The sequence below is a fragment of the Microtus ochrogaster genome, chromosome 18 (assembly GCF_000317375.1).
Source record: "Microtus ochrogaster isolate Prairie Vole_2 chromosome 18, MicOch1.0, whole genome shotgun sequence".
In the NCBI taxonomy this organism is placed as follows: Eukaryota; Metazoa; Chordata; class Mammalia; order Rodentia; family Cricetidae; genus Microtus; species Microtus ochrogaster.
Window position 1 is genome coordinate 42,006,111 of NC_022020.1, and position 23,500 is coordinate 42,029,610.

Sequence of the window (23,500 nt, forward strand, 5' to 3'; positions counted from 1 at the left end):
TAACGCATAATGAATGTTTGTTGTATTTAAATCACTGAAGTTGTGGGAATCTGTAATGCAGTGGACAATCTGAGGCAATTTAAGATATTTTTCCATTTTTTCTTCATGTTATGCAAAAATAAGATTTTATCTGGTGTTAGAAAGATCAGTGTAGGAAACACACATAGGTTTGAATTTTGTTGACTCTTCTGTCTTGTTTACTGTTGTTTAAGGTTATGCGTTTCTTTCTCAAAAATGACAAAATTTACACAATAGATGTCAAGCCTGTTAACAGGCAGACTTGGATGAGTTGCTTACATTTTCAAACCTCGTTCTTAGCTTTAAAGATAGAAATGCCATGTAATTCCACATGTGTTAGATGCTACATTGAGGTAGTTCAGGGGCGAGTCTGTTCCATCTCTGCTTTTGGTACTTGCTTATTCCTTTGACCAAGTTAGCTGACACAGGCAGGGTAAAAGAAGAAAGACTTACCTTGGCTCATGGTTTCAGAGACTTCAGTCTGACGTTGTTGGGAAGGCATGACAGGCAGGCTCGGTTCACACTATTGTGGACCAGAACTCTCAGAGAAGACAAGAAGCAGCCAGTAGTAACAGACTCTGGAGCACCTGCCTCTATGAACCCACTTCCTCTAGCTGGGTTCCCTCCAAGTTTTCAGAACCTCTACTAACTGTGCACCAAGCAAACTTAATATTAATGCATAATCCTGTGGGGGAATACTTCAGATTAAAAGCCTAACATTCCCTGATAAGTCACAGATAACAATCACTTCTTCATTGCCTGTATCTGCTACAGTAAGTAAAGCCCTCGGGATATGAAGGCACCTTCCCCCTTCCTATTTATGATTATTTGGTTATTATTATTTGTTGATTCAAAACTCTTCTTTAGTAATCAAAAAGTTGAAAAATCTCAATCTTGGATGTTCCATTTCTTAGACTTAAATGCTTTCTCTCTGCTCTGCTGATCATGGTTTTTTTGTTTTTTTAAATCTCTTTATTCCTTAAGGCTCAGCTTTTGTGTTTGTGGTTGAAGCAACCCCACCTACCTTAGTCATCTTTCGCTGTGCATGGTGCTCTCTGCTATTCTTCATAATTATTTAAAACCTTTATATGATAAATTTTCCACTTATTTGATTAAGTGATAAGATTTTCACAATATGTGTCTCTATCCCAAATGTTTTCTTTCTGAGACCAGTATTCGCTATATGGCTTAGCATAGGTAGCCTCTTGCTTCAGCTTCCCAAGTTCTAGGACTTCAGGCATGTGCTAACATAGCTGGCCCAATTCTGATTCTTTACTTGGTTAGCTAAGCCTTATTGCGTTATTTAATATATACCATAACTTATTAGCAAATCTTTCACCAATTGGTATTTAAATGATTGCTTGCAAATTGTATTTTTATATTGTTACATTTTATTACATTTCCAAATTGCTCTTACAGCTCTGACAATTATTCTGTGGCCTTACATTCATATTATCTTTCCTTTGTTGTTTTAATTTGAATTTGTTTTTAGATCAGGGAAGTTGACACTTTTTCATATGACAGCCAGAAATTTGTTTTTCCTTATGAAATGCCCTTTTATTCATTATTATCATCATTATTATTGAAGTAGAGTCTAAGACTGATTTTGAACTCCTGACCCTCCAGCCTCAGCCTCACCCACACTAAGATTGCAGGCATGTTATTACATGTGTATGAGCTTGTTTGCTATGTTTTTTTTTTGAAATCTATTTATAAGGCTTTTTTAAAAGAAAGAAGTGAAGGGGGAGTGGTCACTTTTTGTTTGTTGTTACATATCTTTCTGTTCATAAGGTTTTCAGCTGTTCTGACATTTTTTTATAGCAGAGTAAACTGTTGGAGTTGTGCCTTCCCAATATTGTATCTGCATGGAAAGAACAACTCCATCTCCAGGTTATAAATAAATCCAAGCACATTCTCACTGAATACTTTTATGGCTTCATTGTTGACTCGAAATCTTTGATCCATCTGGAGTTTATTTTTATCTGGGAAGTGTTTGGAGATGTGGTATTACTTTTTCCAAAGGACTGCATAGTTATCACAGATTTATTGAAAACTTTGTCTTTATCTCCACTGGCTCAAAGTGCCCTCTTTATGATAATGGCCATATGTATCTAAATCCATTTCTGAATCGCCCTCCCAATGCGACTTCCCATGTACTCCTGGGCTGGTGTTAAGGTAAAATTGATGAGCGTGCAGCCATGCTATATTACCTCATAGAACTAACCCGTCTTCTCCCTGAGAACATTTCTGGCTAGTGTTTATTTTCCAGGCTAATTTAGTAATGTATTTTTTTTATTTCATAGACTTTAAGGGTTTTGTTTTCTTTTTGTAGAAGTACAGACAGTATCAAATCTATATTGGTAAGGTGGCGGGGAGGAGGCAGAAATCCTTAATAAATAAATAAATTTAAAAAAAAAAACTATATTGGTAAGAATAGGTGTTTGCAATGTAATGAGGACTTTTATTTGCATCTTCTAACTGACTGAAAAAAATTCAGCTTATAGTGCATGCATTCCTTAAAAGCATGCTAGTGCAGACTTTCTGTTTAGGATGACGACTCGGATGTAGCCTCCCATATTTATGAGGATGTATGCATATTTATTAGCTTTGATTTATATGTAGCACACACATTATGTAATAGAAAACATGCACTCTAAATTGGACAAGGCTGTAATATTTTGCAATTGCATTCTTTTAAATAAAGAAAGAAAATAAATTATTGATTTAGGTGACACTTAAGTTTTTGTATTACAAGAACGTATGGTTTTATAAATTAGAAAAGCAGCGGAGGTTGGTAGAAGGCCTTGAGTCATGTTTGATTCCTACCTGTGATAGAGATCTCTGTCATGTATTTATGTCATGAGTATTTCATTACACATTTACCTACCTGCTCTTTTCTGATTGAAAAGATTGATGATGTGCAATGGTTTCAGCTGCGTTATCAAACCGCAAAGCCGACAGAACCTTCTATCATGCACCGCCCATAGTAAGATTTGGTTAATATTCTTTTAAGATAGACACAAAGAAATAACCAAGTTCTGAAAAAATGATCAACACTAAGCCAGTTCTGAGGAAATTCTCCAAATTTCCACAAAGGCGCTAACCCAGAGAGCATACGCATGCCCAGTGCATGTTATTCTGTCTTCACAAAGTGAGGGACAGCACCCTAAGGCAGCTGTTTCTTGTGCTTGTGACATCTGTCAGCCAACAGGAGAAAGCCAGCCAATCAGGAGCCACAGCCATAGCACTGAGTGGAGGTTTGGTTCATACGCTATCACTAAGGAAGGATCTTCCGTCCTGCATGAGATGAACACGTTGGTTAAATCCTCCTCAGACTAGCTGGTTTTATTTTGTTTTTTGTTCTTGGGGATTTTTGGTTTTGGGGTGTTTTCTTTTTCCCTTTCACTCACAGAGGGGTCTTTAAAACACCTTGCTTTTCCTATGAAGCCCAATTTGTTTGCTTTGGCTAAATGCGAATATTTCATTTATGGACACTAGTCTGGGATTTATTTTATTGTCGTTTTATGGGCCAACTCCCGGAAAAGTCCCCACCCACCCGCAAAGGAGATAGCGTTAGTCTTTCCTATCTGCAGTGCCATGTCCTAGGAATAAGCAGTCACACCTGCCATTTCTGTCGGTTACTTTATTATATTTGCTAAACAGATACACACGGCCGCATAGAGCAAACATGAAAATGCCTGTTGTGTAGCTTAACCCTTTGATAATCATCTACAGAAGATTCTGGAGCTGCTATAATGATTCGGAGAACTGGCCCCCTTCCAGTTGATGGAGATACCGGGATTCGAGTTCATTGTCTGTGCACCTCAACACAGAGAGCAGGTGCTGGTAGAAGGACCGGCGCTGGGTTTCCCTTGTTATTTATTGTCAGCGTTCTTCCACACTAAACCCTTGAGCTGGCTTTTTAGAGCTCACTGTATAACAAATTCATTCCCTTTCATGTCAACAAGCTTTGGCTTGATAAATTAAAACAGAAAAATGCTGGCTAAAGCACTGTAGCCCTCCATGATTCATTTGGCTTCAGGTCCCTGGCAGCTCTCCAAGAATGACCTGCTGTCTTCCCAGGGTCCTTATCTTTTTCCCATCTGGAAAGGGCTGAACCCCACTGCACGCTAGGGAGTCAAAGGCCTGCACAGGCGGCATTCAAACGCCATTAGCAATCATAACTCTGAAAACCATTGCTTGTCCGGGGAAGGCTCAGAGCAGTCTATGGAGAGGATGGGCTATCTTTTTTTTACTCTACTTACTTAAATAAATACAAAGCATATGGCATAGGACTTGGTGCTTCGTTGACAGGCTACGTTTTCAGACATTTTTCAATCTCCTTAAGATTAACCAGAGGTCATCTTGAGGAGCCTGTTAGTTCGAAGAACTTCACCCATTAATTGTTGATTTAATAAAACAACGATTCATTCATTACACTTCCTTTAGACAGTTGGATTTCTATTGAAGAGGTCATAGGTAGGATGATTATTATTTCAGCAATTAACTGTGATGATGCAAAAGTCACTGAGGAAAATAAAACACAATTTTGGAAAAAGTGGCTAATGTCTGTATAAGCTCGAGTTAGTAAAGTTTGTAAGTGTGCTGCCAATTTTCTTAGTCAAAACTGTAAGTTGATTGTAAATTAAGTTTGAATCCTTTCTAACTTAGCACTTATTACCCAAGGAATTATTAATGCAGTGGTTTTTTTTTTTCTCCTGAGTCTCAGGTAGGTTGGCCTCAAATTCCTGTGTAACTGAAACTGATCTTGAACTTCTGAGTGCCTGAGACTGGTCTTGAACTTCTGAGTGCCTGAGACTGGTCTTGAACTTCTGAGTGTCTGAGACTGGTCTTGAACTTCTGAGTGTCTGAGACTGGTCTTGAACTCCTGTAAAGAGGAGGCTGGCCTCGCCTAGCTAAGGCTGGCCTTGACTTCATCCTTTTCTGGGAAAGGAATAGTGCTGGCATTGCACCAAGAGACGTGCAAACAAAACAGAAGTAACTCTGTAATGGAACTTTTACATTTGCAAATGGGTGATCACAGACTCTACCTGGTCAGCAAGCACACCGAGAGGGGAAGTTCACTGAGATTTTATCCTGTTGCAAGGAGGTGACTTTGCAAGGAGGTGACAGTGTCTTAGCCCTTTGGTGGTAGCTTGACTTCTTGATCAATCTGAAGTGATTGGCAAGGAGGAGAAAAACATGATGGCATCAAATCCCAGGAATGTCTGGCATCAGGAGTTGGGCAAACGGGCAAGAGTTTCACAGCCCGGAGGAGTTGTAGAAACAGTAGTCCTCGATGGTTAGTCATCTTTCACAGAACAGACATTTCTCAGGACTCGCCCCCCCTTTTTTTATTTATTTAAATACAGTCTCAGGTTTCCTCTTCCCCTTCAAATTCAGCCAGCACACACCGAGTTCCTGAAGTAACAGGGAATTATTGTCATGAAAAGTGATCGGTTTGATGAAAGTGTCTCCATAGCTTCTGGAAAAGGACTAAATTATCCCACCTATCTCTAGCATGACTTGAGGTGAATCTGCACTCCTAGCAATCACTGCCTGGAAGAGTGATTGGCCCAGCCCAACTGAATGCTACATCTCCATCCAGGTCAGTGGGTCTCAGCTCTTGAGCTGGAGTTTCTCTTATTGGACCTTTGCTGCAACTCCAATGCTTTGTCTCTGCTTTGAGTGTTGGCATCACATCCAGGCTTGCACAACTATGCTCAGCTCCAGACAGTTATTTCTAAAGCATTACAGTGTTTAGGAAATGAAAGCTGGTCTACAGAGCGAGTTCCAGGAAGGAAAGGCTCTAAAGCTACAGAGAAACCATATCTCAAAAAAACAAAAACAAAAAAAAAATAGAAAGGAAACATGCATACAATTAACATTATATGGATTTGACTCAACATGTATATATTAGGTATATATGCATATACAAATACATATATGCATGCAATAACAATAAACGAAAAAGAGGTCATGACTTTGAAAGAAAGGAGGGAGGAGTGTATTGGAGGGTTTGAAGAGAAGGAAAGGGGAGGGATAAGTGTAATTAAATTAGGATCTCAAAAAATAAACGTAAATTATGTTTGTTGCTATTCTGGCAAAATAAGAGGCACAATCATCAGGCCCACCACAAAAGCATTTGCTTTCTACTTAACAGGGTGTCAAGAGTCTTTGCAGTGGGAAGTGAAGCAGAACAATCCAGACGATCTTAAAGTCATGATTTCTCTCTGACTCTATAGAGAATGTCAACAGACCAGTGTTCAGAGCACATATGCGGATTCTGCCTTTGCCCAACACCAACCCCTGCCCGAGTCAGTGTGCAGTAGTACGTTTTCTTAGAAATGACAGGATACATGTTATAGAAGTATACACAGCAAATCTCACTCCAATAAACCATTTGCTGAATGACAGGGTTGGTTTTTTTTGCAGCCCTTTTTACTGGGGTATGTTAAATACAAATTATCTTTATCCTTTGATTGTAAGATGGCATTTTATTTAACTTCATTTTATGTGCATTGCTGTGAAGGTAATCAGATCCCCTGGAACTGGAGTTCAGACACTTGTGAGCTGCCATGTGGGTGCTGGGAATTGAACCCAGGTCCTCAAGAAGAATAAGCACTGCTCTTAACTGCTGAGCCATCTAATCAGCCCCAAGATGGCGTTTTAGATGATGCTGATAAGATTCTTCTAAGTGAATCAGTCCACCTGCAAAGCTTGCAGGTCAGGCTTTTCTGCAAAGTATCAGTCCAGCTCCCTAGAGAAATTCCCTGACTGCACACAGTTGCAAACTTATCAGGGCTGCTTCATAGGTGAACATCAGAGGCACTAATCAATTAGCCCTGAAAATGCAGCAGAGGGCGAAGTGCAGAAGGAGGCTGAAGGTCCTCACACCACCATGCAGCTGTGTGAGCCGTAGAGGGATTTTTTAAAAAGGGAAACCATTGAGGTTCACGTTGAAAATAAAATTTTCGTTCCACATAGCTCTTACCCCATCTGTCAGCATCAGCACTGAGTTGAGCATAAGGAGTTGCTGACATTTCAACAGCCTCAGTGAGGCAGGGTGCAGGCTCCTCAAGCCAATGGCATGTCTTAACTGTGCAAGAAGTGACCTACCCTGCCATATTGTGGTTTTGTTACAAAGGAACACAAATTACACCGCTTTCCTGAGGCACTTGAAGAATAAGGCCCTCCGTCATAAGGAACTTTGGTAGAAGGAAGGGAAGGCATAACAGAGACATCATGTTTACTATGTGCTAGCCAGTGAGATTTACAATGCCTAAAACATTTTGTCATCATTTTAAAGAAGCCGAGCATGTAAGAGACTTCACGTGTTATAGGAACCAGGATTCTCGGGAAATCAGGAACAACAAAACAAAAACAGATGACATACTCAGATGGGGATAACCGAGGGGAATTTAATAAAGAAACTATTCACAAGGTGTGTGTGAGATTGTTTTAGTGAAACTAGCCATGGGGAGGGGTGTAGGTAGTATCCACTGCCTTTGTTAATACCAAGCTCAGAGCATCATGAGGGAAGACAACAGTAGAGCCCAAAGAAGATACAGCTCCCTAACAAGATCTGTGTACTTCAGTAGATTGGTGCCATTTACTTACATGATACCTCAGAGAGAGAGAGAGAGAGAGAGAGAGAGAGAGAGAGAGAGAGAGAGAGAGAGAAATACTTGGACCACATTTTGTTCCATCTGAGTCCCTCTGTTGTCTTCCACCCTCCAAGGCAGTTCAGAAGCCAGAGGGCAAGTCTGCCCATTGATCTGATTGGCCAATAGAAGCTATCTAGAGAAGAATATGAAAGCTTAGAGAGTGTTTGGAGGGGAAGTGGAGGATGTCTCTCAGTCCTTTGCATATCCCAATAAGAAAAAAAAGTTATTGACATCTGTAGTTTTTGAGTTGGAAAACTTGAGTTTAGAAGGTCGCAGGGGCTTTTATAAGGGCACACAGGTGACAAGTATTTATTTGCTTTCCCCCTTCTATAAATTTATTTTATGAAGTTTGTATAGGAAAGTGAGCAAAGGTTATGGTGACCACAAATGTGAAGTAGGGGAGCAAGAATGGAGATCGGCGGTGTAAGGAGTGCGGGTTGAGTCTCCAGCACTCTCTCAAGCTCATGCCCGGGCTCCTAGAAATCCTCTCATTGACTCTAAGTTCCAGGCTGCCATCACTGTTTCTCAGAGTTAGAAAGAAGGCCTTGAAAGATGGAGCGAGTCATCAGGACTACTCAGGCAGCGGTGGCGACAAACTCAGGTGGAATTTGCATAGATGCTGAGATCCATAGTCCTAACAGTTAAATTGTAGAGAGTATGAAGGAAGGAAAGAAAGGGAAAAGCAAGAAGTCTAAAGGTCTCCTACATTTCTCCCGAACTCCCAAGGTCGTAAATTCTTTATCTTAGTACAGTCAAGCCACTTCTCGCTCTTTCTTGTTTTTCTGTTTTGTTATTGTGTTGGAATGTCACCTGTGATGATGATGGGGGAGACAAAGGGAAAGAAGCTCAACCCAGGCTATTTTGTTATATAGGGACAATCATGTTTATCTAAGAGGATTCCCTTTTGAACACAATCCTCTTACATAGTCTTTCAAAGTAATGCCATCAACCTAACTTTTATCATCACCAAAATCATAGACAGCGTCCTATATGCTTATATTCGGGTGCTAATTAGTAGAATCCCCTAGTGATTAAAAAGAACATACCTGGCTGGCATCACCCATTTTGGGATACATACTGCAGTCCTTTGAAATCTCGGAGGCTCTTATATAGACCACTGGCGTTGGTGTCCTGTTACGGTGTCCTAAATTCCAGCATGGTGTGTCCGGTACATAGTGACACCTCAATAAATGGTGTTTGAGTGACCGGTGTAGGTTGGATTTCTGTAAATTCTCTGTGCAATAGAAAGAAGCACTGGACTTGCTTTGAGCTCATTGAGGAAGGCATGCTCGTGATTTCCCAGGGTTTCTTTGGCTACAAAGGCCAGGTAGGGCTGTGATTGCCTGGCTTTTGAAATCTCACTGAATCTAAGTCCCACTGTTCTTTGAATTTCATGCTGATTCTGAGTCATGTTTTTTATTCTCCGTTTCACAGGATTTGCTGATACCAAGTTAGGCACCTTTAGAATCTGTTTCTGTTTCAATGAACCCTTCTAGATATGGGTCAAAAAAGACCTCCAGGATAGCTGACACCTAGATGGCATTTTCAATCAACTAAACTATATTTTAAACTCTCAGATACTTTGGGCAGCTGGTCAAAATGTTTTGGTACTTGTGTCTGTCATTAGTAATGATGTGAAAACCACAGGGGTTGGCAAAGACTTCTTGAATCAAAGGCACCCAAGCAGGGGTCATTTAAGGTCATCCAACATGAAGCCAACTCCTTTAGCTTCCAAAGGAGATGAACACAGCTTGCTCAGAGAACGCAGCTTGTGCGTTACATATTTCCAGGCATCTCTGCTGCTGCGATGTCTCTTTGGCCTTGACGCAGAAGAGGTCTACATCTCTCACTTTCTGCCTTACAACACTTTTTATTGGGTACTCAGCTTTTCCTTCAGCCGGCCTTCTGACTGAGAGGACTCAGCCCACTTCTCACTGCCTGGACACCTCAGTTTTCATCTTGAGTTGATTGTTTTCTCTGCCGCCAACCTCTCATCTTGAACTGACTTTCCCCTCTGCTCCTGGCTCCCCGTGTCGTCCATTGCACCACCAGCATCTGTAGCAGCTGCGGCTTTCTCTGACTGAAAAACATCTCAGTGTTTGCCTTTCAAATGTCATCCCTTCACCTCTCTCAACAGTTAGACTCCCACCAGTTTGTTCCCAGGCACCCTCGGATGCAGACAGAGCAAATGGCGAACCAAGGGCATCTAAACACAGCAGCTGGAGGCAAGGCAAGTTGAGCTCACCATTCACGGGGTGGGTCTCTGACAGGAGTTGCCTTGTCATTTAGATGCATTTCCGGCACAAGGCAAGCTGGCTGCATTTTCTGCTAAGGTCAGGACATCTAAAGTGGTTGCCAAGCAAGGCAGGGTTTGGGGGAGGTGTACTAGATGACGAGGGTGAGGAGCGGGCACCCCACGTTGACTTTACTTTGTATTCTCACTGCCCAGTTGAGCTTTACCATGGCCCAAAAGCAAGCTATTTGTCCTGTCCCACAATGTCTCTCCAGCCCTTACCTCTCTTCTTTGCTCGTTGATCACATTATGTTTTGCTTGAGTGTTTCAGGATCTACTTTTTATCACATTGGAAATTATAGTATGATTAGGTCAGTTGAAAAGTTTTCGTGAATCAGCATACGAGGTTTTTTATCAGCGAGTAAACATGCCAGAATCTCAACCTAGAGGTGAACACTTAAAGTTTAAATTCAGGACGGAGGAAAATGTTACAATGAGTAAAGTTGTCTATGACCAACCTTGTAAAAGGAGCGGCAGGCTGCGTTCCTGGCACCGGGCTGCCCGGGCACTTTACACCCGAAATAATTACATGGAAACTGTATTCATTTAAACACTGCCTGACCTATTATATCTAGCCTCTTATTGGCTAACTCTCACATATTGGTTAAACCCATCTCCATTAATGTGTATCGCCACTTGACTGTGGCTTACCGGCATGAGTCTAACCAGCATCCGTCTCGGAGAGGAGAGCCATGGCGTCTGCCTGACTCTGCTTTCTTTCTCCCAGCATTCTGTTTGGTCTACTCCACCTATCTAAATTCTGCCCTACCAAAAAGCTAAGGCAGTTTCTTTATTTGACCAATGAAAGCAACACATAGAAAGAAGACCCTCCTACACCACAACCTGAGCTCAATTCCTGGGATCCAAATGGTGCAAAGAGAGAACCAGCTTCCATAGCTGTCCTCTGATCCCTCCACATATGCTATGGTATGCACACAACCACATATGCACACTCAGACACAGATACACACACACTATAATGAAGTTTTTTTTTTTAATTTAAGTTCAGCCAACAGGCATAAGAATATGAACCTAGGTCAATTTATAGTCACTGAGTGCTTTTGGGCTATGCCTTTGCGTTCCCCTTCTGGTCATTAGCTGCTGAGTGATCCACATAGTATAATGGTGTGGTCTGTCTTTTTCATCATCCATTGCCTCATGCTTAGCCAGGGCTGAGAGTTTATTCTGTGGCTAAGAGCGGGGTGAAGTTATGTGACCCATGTCTTCATTAAGTCTGTCACGTCAACCCCATCTGAAATAACTAGGCACAAACATAATCTTTACAAAGTAAAGCATTTGTCCTCAAAAGCTTAGACTTGACTCTTTAAAAATCAAACGAGTTGAAAAGTCACTCTGTTTTTAAGAGTGTAAATCCCTCTAGAAAAGTCAGGCTGCCATCTCCATCCACGAGAGACTATTAGTCTACCTTTAATTTGATAGAATCACAGCCAATATTGTGTTGCTCTTGCTATACACCACAACTTCTCAAAGAAGGCACTAATATTAAACTAGCTCATCTTTACAAATATCTATGTGATAGTAGTGTAGTACAAGTGGGTAAACAGGTTCACAGAAGGTTCTGTTGTTTGTTTTCAATAAATTTTCCAGTGATACATAGAATATGGTGTTTCACTACCTGGGGAGCCAGCCTCCAGCAGCACAGGGATCAAAGGGAAATCCACTGAGTCGGTGTACTGTGACCTTTTTATCTGAGGAGGTAAGGGAAAAGACACACACCACTCTTCTTTATTCTTTTTCTGTATTCTTATTAATCTTTATTTTTCTTCTACAGCTTATATACAGCAAAAGCTATCAGGTAGTATAGCTACTACAGTGTGGTTACATTCTATTTTTCAAGTGAATGATCACAATGAATCCAAGTGAAAAACAGCATGTTATCCATATCTCTTACATGATTAAACTTTTATGTATTACAGGTGAAAAAAAAATTATCACTAAGAATCCATGTACATACATACCCAAATAACTTGTTAGAGATTAACAGAGTGTATACAAGCACAATATTTTTCTCAGACAGTTCTTTTACTGGCAGGGCTGTGTTTTGGGGTATCAAAGAAAGGATCAATCACTTTATTACTTACCTTGAAAGGCAATCTTATAAGAAATCTTAAAGGAATCACAAACCTAAATTTTTATATATGAAAAACATCAGTCAGCTCTACTTTAAATCTTTAGGGTATGTACCCACTCATCAATAGTTTTTTATATCAGGAGATTGTAGGCAGAAATGAATACAAGGAATTAATCATCACCATTAGTCACTAACCAATCCTAGCAAGAAAGGCACGCCAGCTGATGATATTTGAACTGACCCACTTCTCTGCTGAGGCTGGTCCCCCGCCGCTTTGCTCTTGTTCCCTGATCTTCAAGAGTTCCTCACTCAACTAGGTGCCTTTCTAAAGCTTCTTGGGTTTTTTTTTTTTTACCTCAAAGCTTTTTAACAAAAACATTTTAGTCTAACATTAAGTTATTTTTCAAAGCTTTATTTCAGCTATGATGCACTCTGAAACCTATGAACACATCTCCCAACATTAAGCTTCAAAGAATTTAAGCTAGCTGGGCTACCGGGACTCTATTGTTTTTCTAAATTATTAAGCTAAGCCACAGTCTATGTGGCTCCTCAATAAAAACTCACGTGTTCTAGCTATATGATACTTCCTTGTTTTATTTTTTTATCCTCTGCAACCTCTGTCTTATCAGAGGCAGGGCCAACAGTTTATCCTATCTTTAACTATGCTTATTTCTCCACTAAACTAACTTCTATCATAATCCTTTACTATATTTGTTGAAGACCATCAATGATCAGAATTCTTTTTAAACTAGCACTATTATTGTATAAGATCATTGCTTCAGTTCAACTGTATAGTTTAGGAGGAAATCACCTTTATAATAATCCACAGGTCAAAATGCCCAATGGAAAGGATGTTTCCATGACATAAACACACAACATTACAGGCAGTGGGGATCTCCCCACACCCATCTATACCAGAGAAATATGGCAGTAGCAAATATGTAAAGGCACAGCAGAAGCAAAAGACACTCTGGGATATGTGGTCTGGAGGCCTTGCCTAGCCAAGATGTAGCCATCAGGATTTTGTTTCCTGGTGGTCCGATTCCCTGAAGTCAATTGCTCTCTGCTGCTCCTCTGACATGGCTACAAGCAATGGTAGAATAAGAATTAAAGATAAAACTACAGGACAGAAATATTGCTGCTTGGTAGAGAGTTCGCCAACAAATGTGAGGTCCTAGGTTCAATTCCCAGTACCACAAAAAGAACCAACAGCTGTCAGGATTATGTTGTTGACCACTGTGCTATACTGCTCCCTGTCCAGATTGACCTCCAACTACTCCACAGCAAACAACCAGATCAATATTGTTCCTTCTTCTCTATTGTCACAATTCTCATCCCTCAAAGTCCAACTCAGATGCCACATCTTCAATCACATTTATTTAGACCCTCACCCAAAAGAGTAATTATAGTTCTTACTTCAGTACTCCATACCAATTCAGTAATCCATCCTGATTCTTTTATTTTGATATCTTGTTTGAATATAGAATTTTTTTGTTGATTTCTCCTTGCTTATTACTAGTCTGGAACCACATAATGGTTATGTATATACATTTATACACACATATATGTATACATGTATACATATTATATATAATATATATGCATACATATACATACCAGAACCTCTACAAGTGTCTGATATAAACTAAGAGTTCAGTACCTATCTAAATTGGATCTCAATAAAATAGTTGCTACTGGGCCTTTACTTAAATCTGAAAATGAAAATACTTAAATAAATTTATGAAGCTGTGTAGCTTTTACTTAAAACCCACAAAAAGTTCACTGGGTTCCTTTACTAGTGAGACTAAACTCCTTTAAAATCACTACCGTAGCCATTTAAAAGCTGGCCTTGGCTGTCCCTGCAAACTCTGCTACCACACTGGCACCTGCTCACCCCGCTGGAGATGCTCTGGCTTCTTTGCCATTTCTTCAATGTGTCCAGAGGTTTGACACATGAGCTCGAAGTCTGCCTAGAACTCTCTTGCCCATCCCGCATAATCCATCACACACGTCAGAAGCCTTCTCTTCCCACACTCCCCTTACTTCACGCCTAATCGCTCATCACAGATCTTCCATTGGTTTGCTTCCTGTCTGTCTTACACTAGAATCCACACTCTTTGCATCCAAGGACTGCTTTGTCCACCATCCTATCTCCAGCAGAGAAATATGACATTGAGTAGGTACTCAATAAAGGTTTGCTGAATAAACAAAACTCAATGAACCTCTAGACCCGGAGTGTAAGTTCTAAAAAGTGTCCCTTCTTGGTGCTGTGAGTCCTGAATTCTCACATTCAGAAGCCACTACCTTCTGGGGAAGCTCAGGGGAGTATTGGTTTCCTTAGTGTTTGAAGAACGTGAGGTAGATTTAACCACAGGAACACAGCATTGCCGAGAGAATAATTGAGGGAAAACGACGACAGATGTGAAGACAGGGTTCTTGCTTTATTGGTTTCAACAATTAATAATACGAATCCTTCACTAACCTGCATTTCAGGGCCCATCTGAATCCTGCTCGTATGACTCACACGAATGCTGAGAATAGATATTTATGTCTTCTTATGCTTTATATGGAGCCCTGCAGATTTGAGCCAATGTTTTAGACAAAGGATTCTCAAAAGAATTGCTAATTTGTAATCATTTAGAAAAAATGTTGTTGAGCAAGTGCGAAGGTTGATCTTAGTGGTTAACTTAATTGGTTTAGAAGTAAAATTGGAAGAGAGCTCTGGGCATGTCTGTGAATTTCGAGATGAGGTTACTTGAGGTGAGAAAACCCACTCTGAATAAGGTAGGACTAGGGTCCTGGACCTAATAATACTCATCATTCTTTCTGACTATAGATGCAGTACAGTTGGCCATCCCTTGCTCTATCTGCTATACCATCTCTGCTCTGATGGACTGCATCCTATGGAACCGCAAGCCACATTATCCTTCCTTTCACTTCCCTTGGTCAGGAATGGTGCAAGTTACTATTCAAGAAGTTGAATATTGCAAAAGGAATTCATGACCTGTTTTTTTTTTTTTTTTTTTTTTTTTTTTGGTGCACTACACTTAAGTCATGCTGGAAACTAAACACCTCAATGGCTTTCATGCTGGCTACTTGGATATATTTAAACTCCACATGTAACAATTTATATAAAAGGAGTGTTAGCAGACGAAGCCAATACTCATGTAGCTTGATCCTTTATTTTGAATGATTCCATTACATGATTGTTTGGCAGTTTCCTATTGAAAACTAGTTAGAATGCTTATCATATCATACACTCACAATGCCGTGCATTCTGAAAGCGCCACTCAAATGTAAGTTGACAGCTTCCCACTGCTCTGACCCCAGTGATGGTGCTGGAAATAGCTGGCAAGTCGTAGAAAATTCACAAGATATATTTTGCACCGTGGATTTGATAATACCTTTTAGTCTTTTACTGCCAGAGAGGCAGAGGTACATAATTTTAAAGTGAGGAGAGAGTTTGCGGAGCTTCTACTTAGATGTTTAGTGTATCCTCACTAGAAGGCTGGGTCCTGGTCAAAGCAGTGGGCTCTCCGGACCATCAGTCAACGAGCTGACAGGACACATGAGATTAGAATCGGCCTTCTGCTTCCCATCCAGAGGGGCCGATAATACAGGAAAATTCTCTTAAATGACCTATTTGTGTCCAGTGTAATCTCTTTTAGTAAAGAAGAGAAATTCTATAGCAGCACAAGAAGGCCTTGAAGATGAGGGGATACTGAGGCAAGGACATGGGCAGCCATCAGAAACTTAACCCATCAAGGAAAGATGGATTTCCGTGCTCACTGCCACATGTTCTGCTAACACTGGATGAGCCTAGAAGAGGATTTTCCCAGTGTTATCAGCCAAGAAAAAGCAAAAGCCCACAGACTTTAAGTATCTCAATTTCAGACTTCTGCTGTGATATGGAAACTGAACTAATACATCCGATGGTCTTATACCCCCAAGTTTTTGATGATGTTTTAAATCAACATTAGAGAAATAGTTTAATCAGACTCTCAAAATGTTTCTTCTATCCTTTCTCAGTTTTTCAGCCAATAATATTTACTTGTTTGAATGATGAAATGTTTATGCAAATGTCAGCTCCCATAATTCCCTGCATATTTCTCTGGGGTTCTTCAGTGGAGTGAGTCTCCTATGTCCTCATGCCGGTTACCACTGCTTCTTTGGTTTTGGCCCCCTTGCTTTTTCTGATCATTTGTTGATGTTTTGGAAACATCATGAGATAAATTGGGGCCAAGGTAAATTAGGGGTTTGGGGGTTCTCCCAAAGTTTTGACTCTCAGGGGAGATGCAAAGAGTGGCATTAATGCAGGAACAGGAGACAGGGGCCTCTTCTGTTTCTGCTCTACTTGTGGTCCTTAGCCTCTACAGTCTCTTGAAGTCCTTTCCTCTTTCTGTGTGGACTCAGGACGACTCTTGTCTGCCATTAGACACCATCATCTTCCTGGAGGAACAACTGTAGTGGCATTTCATTTGTATTTTAATAAATAGAGCTTGCCTGAGGATCAGAAAAGTAAAATAGCCATACAGGCCAGCCTTACAGAGCAGGCAGCAATGATACACACCTTTACTCTCAGTAGCCACACTAGCTAACCAGTACGTGTACAGTAGTAGTACATGCCCTTAATCCCAGAACTAGAAAGGGTTAAAAAACAGGAGGAGGCAGCTCGCAGTTTCAGTCTTACTCAGAGACTCCTGGAGGCAGGATCACCATTTCAGAGTAGAGGTAAGAGCCAGTGGCTGGCCGCTTTGCTTTTCTGGTCTTCAGGTCAAACCCCAACATCTGCCTCTGAGGATTTGTTAATCATGCTTCAAACAATAAAAGACAAGGCATGAATCATGCAACAGAACACCATAGTCCTCTTTCTCCTTTTCTTATCTTGGCTCTTCCCTGCAGCAGAATGTTGAGGTCCAGCCTCAACAAAACACCACTTGCCAGGGTAGGGGTGTGGGGATCAAGAATAAAAGTAAAGAGTAAGAAGATGTGAAAATAATAAAACAGAAAAACTTAGAATAGTACTGGGAGTAAGTTCCAGTGAACATGGAACTTGTCCACGTTTAATTTCCAATTGCTTAAAAATACCCTGACCTTAAGAGGTAGGAGTAAAATAAAAACTGCATTAGCATAATACAAGGAAATGAACAGACCTGCTGAAGGTCATAGGGTACATTCCTAGTTAAACATTCTGTTGCTAAAACAAAACAAGTCATACTCACACCCTAGACCAAAACATTCTGTAGGCAAACCACTCCCTGAGTGGAATCCAATGTTCTCTCCTTAAGGGAACTGGAACCTTAGTTGGATCCTTAGATTTTCATTTGAGGTAGAAACATACCTACTTCTCTACTACTTTCTCCTGAAAAACAAGGTCTGGATATTAGCCACACTTGTTGACAATAATCTTGAAAGAGCAGAACTCTCTGATCTAAATCTAGGTGGGACCTTTGTTTGAGGTAGAAACACAATAATCTTGAAGGAATAGAGGTTAAGTTTCAACTCTCTGACCTTTGGTCGAGGAGGAAATAGGCTCACATTTTTGGGCTTCCAGAGCAGAACATCAAAACCAGTCTTACCAATCGATGAATATGATCACTTATTTGTATTTGGTTACAACAAATCAGACAACTTTTACAAATTCTCCTATCATATTCTAGATGGCAGAAAAGGCTTAAGTATCCCTGAAAAAGGCGTGTCTTCCTTCTAGTCCCCAAAACTGGTGATTATGACTTTGTCTGGCAAAGGAAGTACTGCAGATGAAAGAGTTTGTCCTGGATCATCCAAAATGAATCATTATAAAACTGAGTCTGCAGAGACAACACAGAAAATTGAAAGTGAAGAGGATGCAGGTGACCTTGGAGAAAAAGTGGCATGATGCATCACAAGTTAAAGCATGCCTCAAGCCAGCAAGAGCAGGAAAAGGAAGAGCACAGTCTCTTCCCCCAAGCCTCGGCAGAGGGAGTGGCTTTGGTTTCAGATGTCTGATGACCAGAACTGTGAGAAAACAAATTTCGGTTGTTGAAGCCAAGCGAACGGTAATTTTTATGACAGCTGCCAGAAGCCAACAAGACAACATGTCCTTAGGATTTGAAATCGTGCAAAATACACAAAGCTCCATCCTTTTAAGATGTTTGTAAATGAAGATGTTCTGCTGCAAGCGAATTCATGCTCCCATCAGCCAAAGCTGAGCCCAGAATGTCTCGTCTGAGTATTCATCAATGAGCTAGTTTTCTTGAAGGGCTGTGATGTCGTACTGCACATTGTCAATACGTTTGTATTATTAAAAGCTTCGTCTGAGTAAATCAAATCAATATATCAGAAGCTATGAAGGAGAGGGGGTAGAGAACACTAAGTAGGCATAATAATGCATAACACATAGGCTTACTATGTGCCCTGCATTCTAAATGCTTTGCAAATAAAATGCATTGCATTTCCAGCATCCGCTCAGGGCTGGATCTTCACAACTCCGGTATCTGGGGATCGTGGGGTTTTGAGATATTGAATGACTTCCTCTAGAAGTGGGAAATAACTGGTGACTTAAAGAGTGAAATGCCCTTTATAGGCTTCTGTGTCTGGACACTTGGTCCTCGGTTGAGGACTGTTGAAGATGACTGTGAAACCTTTAAGAGAGCAATGCATGCTTTGAGGAGTGGGTCTCTAGAGGTAACCCTGGAGGTTGCAGAGTACAGCCTTCAGCCTGTCCCATCACCGGCTCCTGACGACAGATGCAATGTGACCTGCTGCTTCCCATTGAGGGCCCCGTGCTTTCCCCGGTACAATGGACCATACATATCACTTCTTTTTTTTTTTTTTTAATGCCAGTTTGATTTGTTTATTTATTGTTTACTAGGGATCAAGCCCAGGGCCTTGCATGTGCTGGGCCGGAACTCAGCGTTTAAAAGCAGATCCGGCTCTTTTTTTTTCTTTCTTTCTTTCTCTCTTTCTTTCTTTCTTTCTTTCTTTATTATTTATTTATTTATTTTTAATTTATTTATTTATTAATGCGGCTAGCCAAAACAAGCCTTAGCCCTTTAAGTTGCATCTTGTATTTGGTTCCCGTAATGAGAAAAGTAACCGTTACAAAGGCTGGGGTTAAAAAGTCTGCATTTATTTGGCTGCCATTGACCTTGTATGACGGAGAAAAGCATAGTGCAAAAGACAAGCAGTAGGCTGGAGAAACCTCCCATTAATGTTGAGCCCTGCTACAAACAAACCTGAACAAAAATCACTGCCATGTGATAATTCACTTCTAGCTAAAACAATTTCCCCTAGAATGACTCCAATCCTTAGCAGATCTCGTAACGGTAAAACCAAGTGCTAAGTGTGTGTTTCCCTTCTTGGAGCCAGAGTCATTAGCAGAAGACAGATGACAGCATGGGGCTATCAATGTTTATATTTTTCCTATCATAAAAGTCAGGTGTGTCCAAATCCTGAGAACAAACAGCAAGAGAAAGGCCAGTTCCACAATGTTTGAGCCAAATTTGAAGCAGGCTTTCATTAAGTACTGGCCAGGATGAACTCTGGTCAGCTCCTTTCCAGGATTCCCAGAAAATCCTCAGGAGTCACTTTTTGTAACAGCTTAAGCAAAACCCCAAATGCATTCCATTTCCCATCAGGTCCCATCAGGGACAAGCATACATCCGGACGTATTTCCTGCCCACATGCCTCCCGCTCACGCGTGATCAAGCACATCCGGGGTAGATGGGTCAAATTTGTTTAGGGGAGCAAAAGCGTATGGCTTGGTATTTCCCAAGAACTACAGCTCCCAACATTCTAGGAAGTTACATTGTCCTCGGGCAAGAGGGACTTACAGGTTAATGTTGGCCCTTACACTAGCAGTGTCTGTGTTATATATATTTTTCCTATTATGAAAGTCAACTGCGCCCAGACACCACTGTGCTCAGCTTTAGCCAGCTGTCACTGATTATAAAGTATTAGGGTGGTTTGAGTGAAAGGGTCACACTCGGAACTAGTCTTTTCCCTCGGAAGGATTGTCTTCTCTGACTGTAAAAACTGTATTGATTGGGACTGAAAAGAGCTCGATCATTAAAGGTACTTACTGGTCTTCCAGAGGACCCAGGTTCAGTTCCCAGAACGCACCTCAGGCTGGTGACAACCATCTGTAAGACCAGTTCCAGGAGATCTGATGCCCTCTTCTGGCCTCTGTAAGTACTGTAAGTGTGCCGTGAACCTACTGAGAAGCAGGCACCTACACAAGCATACATTTAATATATAGTTATCAATATATGTATGTTTGTAATGTTATAAATGCAGACTCACATCCAGTACAGATTCTTCCTGGAAGGGTCTTTTGCCAGCAAAGTGAGATAAAAGAGCTGGTAGGAACTGACGGTCTGCTCTTCCCCCAGCACCTTATTGAAACAGGGCTCAATTTCTGGCTCAGTTGCGGTTTTGTGGGCAGATTCTGGAAGCCCTGTGCTCTGGAGAGACTGGAATATCTACTCACCCCACATAAGGAGCTGACAACAGACCCAAGTATGGACACCATGGACTTAGTGAGCCAATGAGTCTTAGTGGTGTTAAAATATGGGAGAGGGATTACTATCAGGGGAAGAAGTGACTTAAAGACAGCTGCATTACAAAAGCCCACCCAGCAAGCTTGAGAGACAGTTCCGGAAGCCCACCACACAGGCAGCTCAACAGGTTGGAGAGCATCCTTTCCAGGTGGGTCAGCGTATCTGAGCCTCTGTTCAGCATCTTGCCTGGTCTGAGAATCTCTCCGTATTTCTCACCCTTTAGAACTTCTGGGGAGGGAGGACTCCAGTGAATCTGGTCCATTAACGATCTCCTGGAGCCTTTGAGTTGTTTACAAGCTTCAGAAACTTGCCTGCAGGATGGGATGTTCTGCCTCCGTTTAGAACACTCGGTATCTTAACAAGGCTTCCGTCCAAAACTCAGAGGAAACTCCCACAGGACACCTTCTCCAAGGCATCTGTCTTCCACTGAATTGGCGGATAGAAGACTGTGAACTCGGCAGTAACAAAAGAGTCATGCTTGCGAAGGTGGACAGCATGGAACAGCTGCCCCTTACACCCCTGCGAGTGGATTCCAGGAGAGATACTTCCTGGGCAGAAACCGAGGACCACCAGGAAGCTGCACCCAGAAACGGCACCGATACAGTTAACAGGAATTCTGTAAGAAATGCGATTAAGGCTGCTGCTGCAAAAAAAGAGGGGACAGCGGAAATGGAACTTCCAGTGAAGTCTGATAATTAAACTCAAGAGTCCTGGCAGTAGCTGAACACAACAGATAAATAACTACTTTCCGGCAATTAGAAGGGAGGGTGGTAACGGATGAGAGAGGCTGGGTTCGCTCAGTATTTTCAAGGCTGACATTTAGATTCTAGGGACTAGTTGGATCTGTGCTAGCAGACGTCTTTTTTTTTTTTTTTCTTTTTTTATGTTGACTTCGTTTCTGCCCTCCCGTATTGCTGAGAGTCAAACAGGCCATTTCTCAGCACATGCTTTCCACGTGACACAGGAGAATCCAGTTCACCGCCATTGGAGGCACCTGCTGTCTATGTCTCTAAACAATGCAAGTGTTCTCAAAGAGACTTCTGTCAGCTTTTCTGACTAGAGAAAAGAGGGTGAAAACCGGCAGAGACTATTTCGGGTCCTCCCTTGATGGTGGGTGCCGAAGCTTTCATAATTCAATTCATGGTGCAATCACTGTTCCACAAAGGGGAAACAGAGGCAGGAAGGCGCTTTTTAAAGCCACGCTTTAGTTACTAGGAGTAAGGCAACGCTGAAGGCAAGAGAACAAATCCATTCTCTTCTATGAACTGAACTGAGGTCACACGAAAATTCCCGTCTTCGAGAACAATGGGAGAATATTTCGCAAAGCTGAATTTGCATAATAGAATAAAGACTCTGGGCTCTTCCGTGTGGTGTGGAGACTGGATGGGTGCCATGGTCCTTCGGCAGGAATGAAAATGATGCTCTTTGTGTGGCTGTCCCTCCAGGAATGAAGAGTACCCCTGTGGGTCACCAGCTTGACTGATCTGTAATATCTTGCCCCAAACTCCAGATGGCTTAGATTTCACTTTGTTGACCTGAACTCTGTGTTTTCTTTCTTTTTTTCTTTTTCCCCTTTAATTAAAAAAAAAAAAGGTATCATAATTTATTAAGATCTAGGGAATGAAGGACCAACGCCGGCCCTGTGGTCTGGCAGAGGAAAACTTCCCAGCTCTGCGGGCGAAGGCTGTCCAGCCTGCTTGGCACTTGAACGGGCTGAAATGAAATGTCTTTTGTTGTAAACACCTAATTTGTTCATTTTGAACTGTCTGAGTAACTAGATCAAAGACCGGTGTCAAATGCCCAAAGCACTGTTTGTCAGCAGTGAGCTTTTTTATTCTTCTTGTTCTAAAAGCAACTGAAAGGGGGAAAAAAGACTCATACTGGATTTCCACAAAAGCGTAGGCAAGCTCGAGTTGGCAGCCTCTTGCGACAGAATGAATGCGAGCTACTGACTATAGACCATTTGTCTCCTGATTACAACAGACCCCAGGGGAACCGGTGCTGGCTTTGAATTCCACCTCTTTTCTCTGAGAGCTTTCTTGTGATAGCTCCTCCCCCAATCCTTGCAGCACAGAGCCCGAGGGACTCGGATCTCCCCACCATGTGGATTTTAGTGTGTGTGTGTGTGTGTGTGTGTGTGTGTGTGTGTGTGTTCAATTCAAACAGGGCAAGTGCAGAGATTTGTCTTAAACAATAATATACATTTTAGAAATGTTCTTGTTTGGAAGCCAGTGGAGGCCACAGTGAATGCACTGGGAGTTTTCTGGGTTTCATAAGTACAATAGCAAGGGCTACTGGGGAGAGGAAGCAACCACAGAAAGACTGGACAAAGTAGTGTATTCCTATAACTAAAAATGGCCCAGAAATGGTAACAGATCTGTTTCCTTACAGCATGGGAGCCTGCTGGCTTGGTGTTTTATATGTTAATTTTTAAGGAGTCACATGCAAATTCTCTCTCTCTCTCTCTCTCTCTCTCTCTCTCTCTCTCTCTCTCTCTCTCCCCATAGGAGTATTGATTTAAAATGAGATACAACACATCTTTTATTCGAAGAATGGACTCACTTCCTTTCAACGATATCTGGGACATACCTTTCATAGTTACAGATTTTGTTCATAATCCTTTAGAAAAGCTCACAATATCCTTCCCGGGAGGGAAAGTTTTGGCTGCACGATTCCTTTCACACTTAGCAGCACTGGCAATCATGAGCTTAATTTAACTGGTGCTTGAAATTTAGTTTTGTTTAATGGTCCATTTCCTTTGAAGGAAGGAAACCTACAAAATATTTGTGACTGCTTCCTCCACTTCAGATAAACTCAGTTGGGAAGTCTCTGCCTTCTCCTAAACTACTCCTGGCGTTCCTCTCCTCCATCTCAGCTAGTTTCCTTCTGC

General features: G+C 41.5%; 1 protein-coding gene across 1 annotated transcript in view; it reads left to right on the forward strand.

Annotated features, from left to right (window-relative positions):
* The window catches only part of LOC101991276 (ATP-dependent (S)-NAD(P)H-hydrate dehydratase-like), a 26,070-nt gene extending 4,761 nt beyond the window's left edge, over nucleotides 1-21,309 (forward strand). Inside the window, exon 3 of the mRNA XM_005356381.1 lies at nucleotides 20,993-21,309. Coding sequence (XP_005356438.1) covers nucleotides 20,993-21,309 — 317 coding nt within the window. The remainder of the gene's footprint in view (nucleotides 1-20,992) is intronic.
* The last annotated feature ends 2,191 nt before the right edge of the window (nucleotides 21,310-23,500 follow it).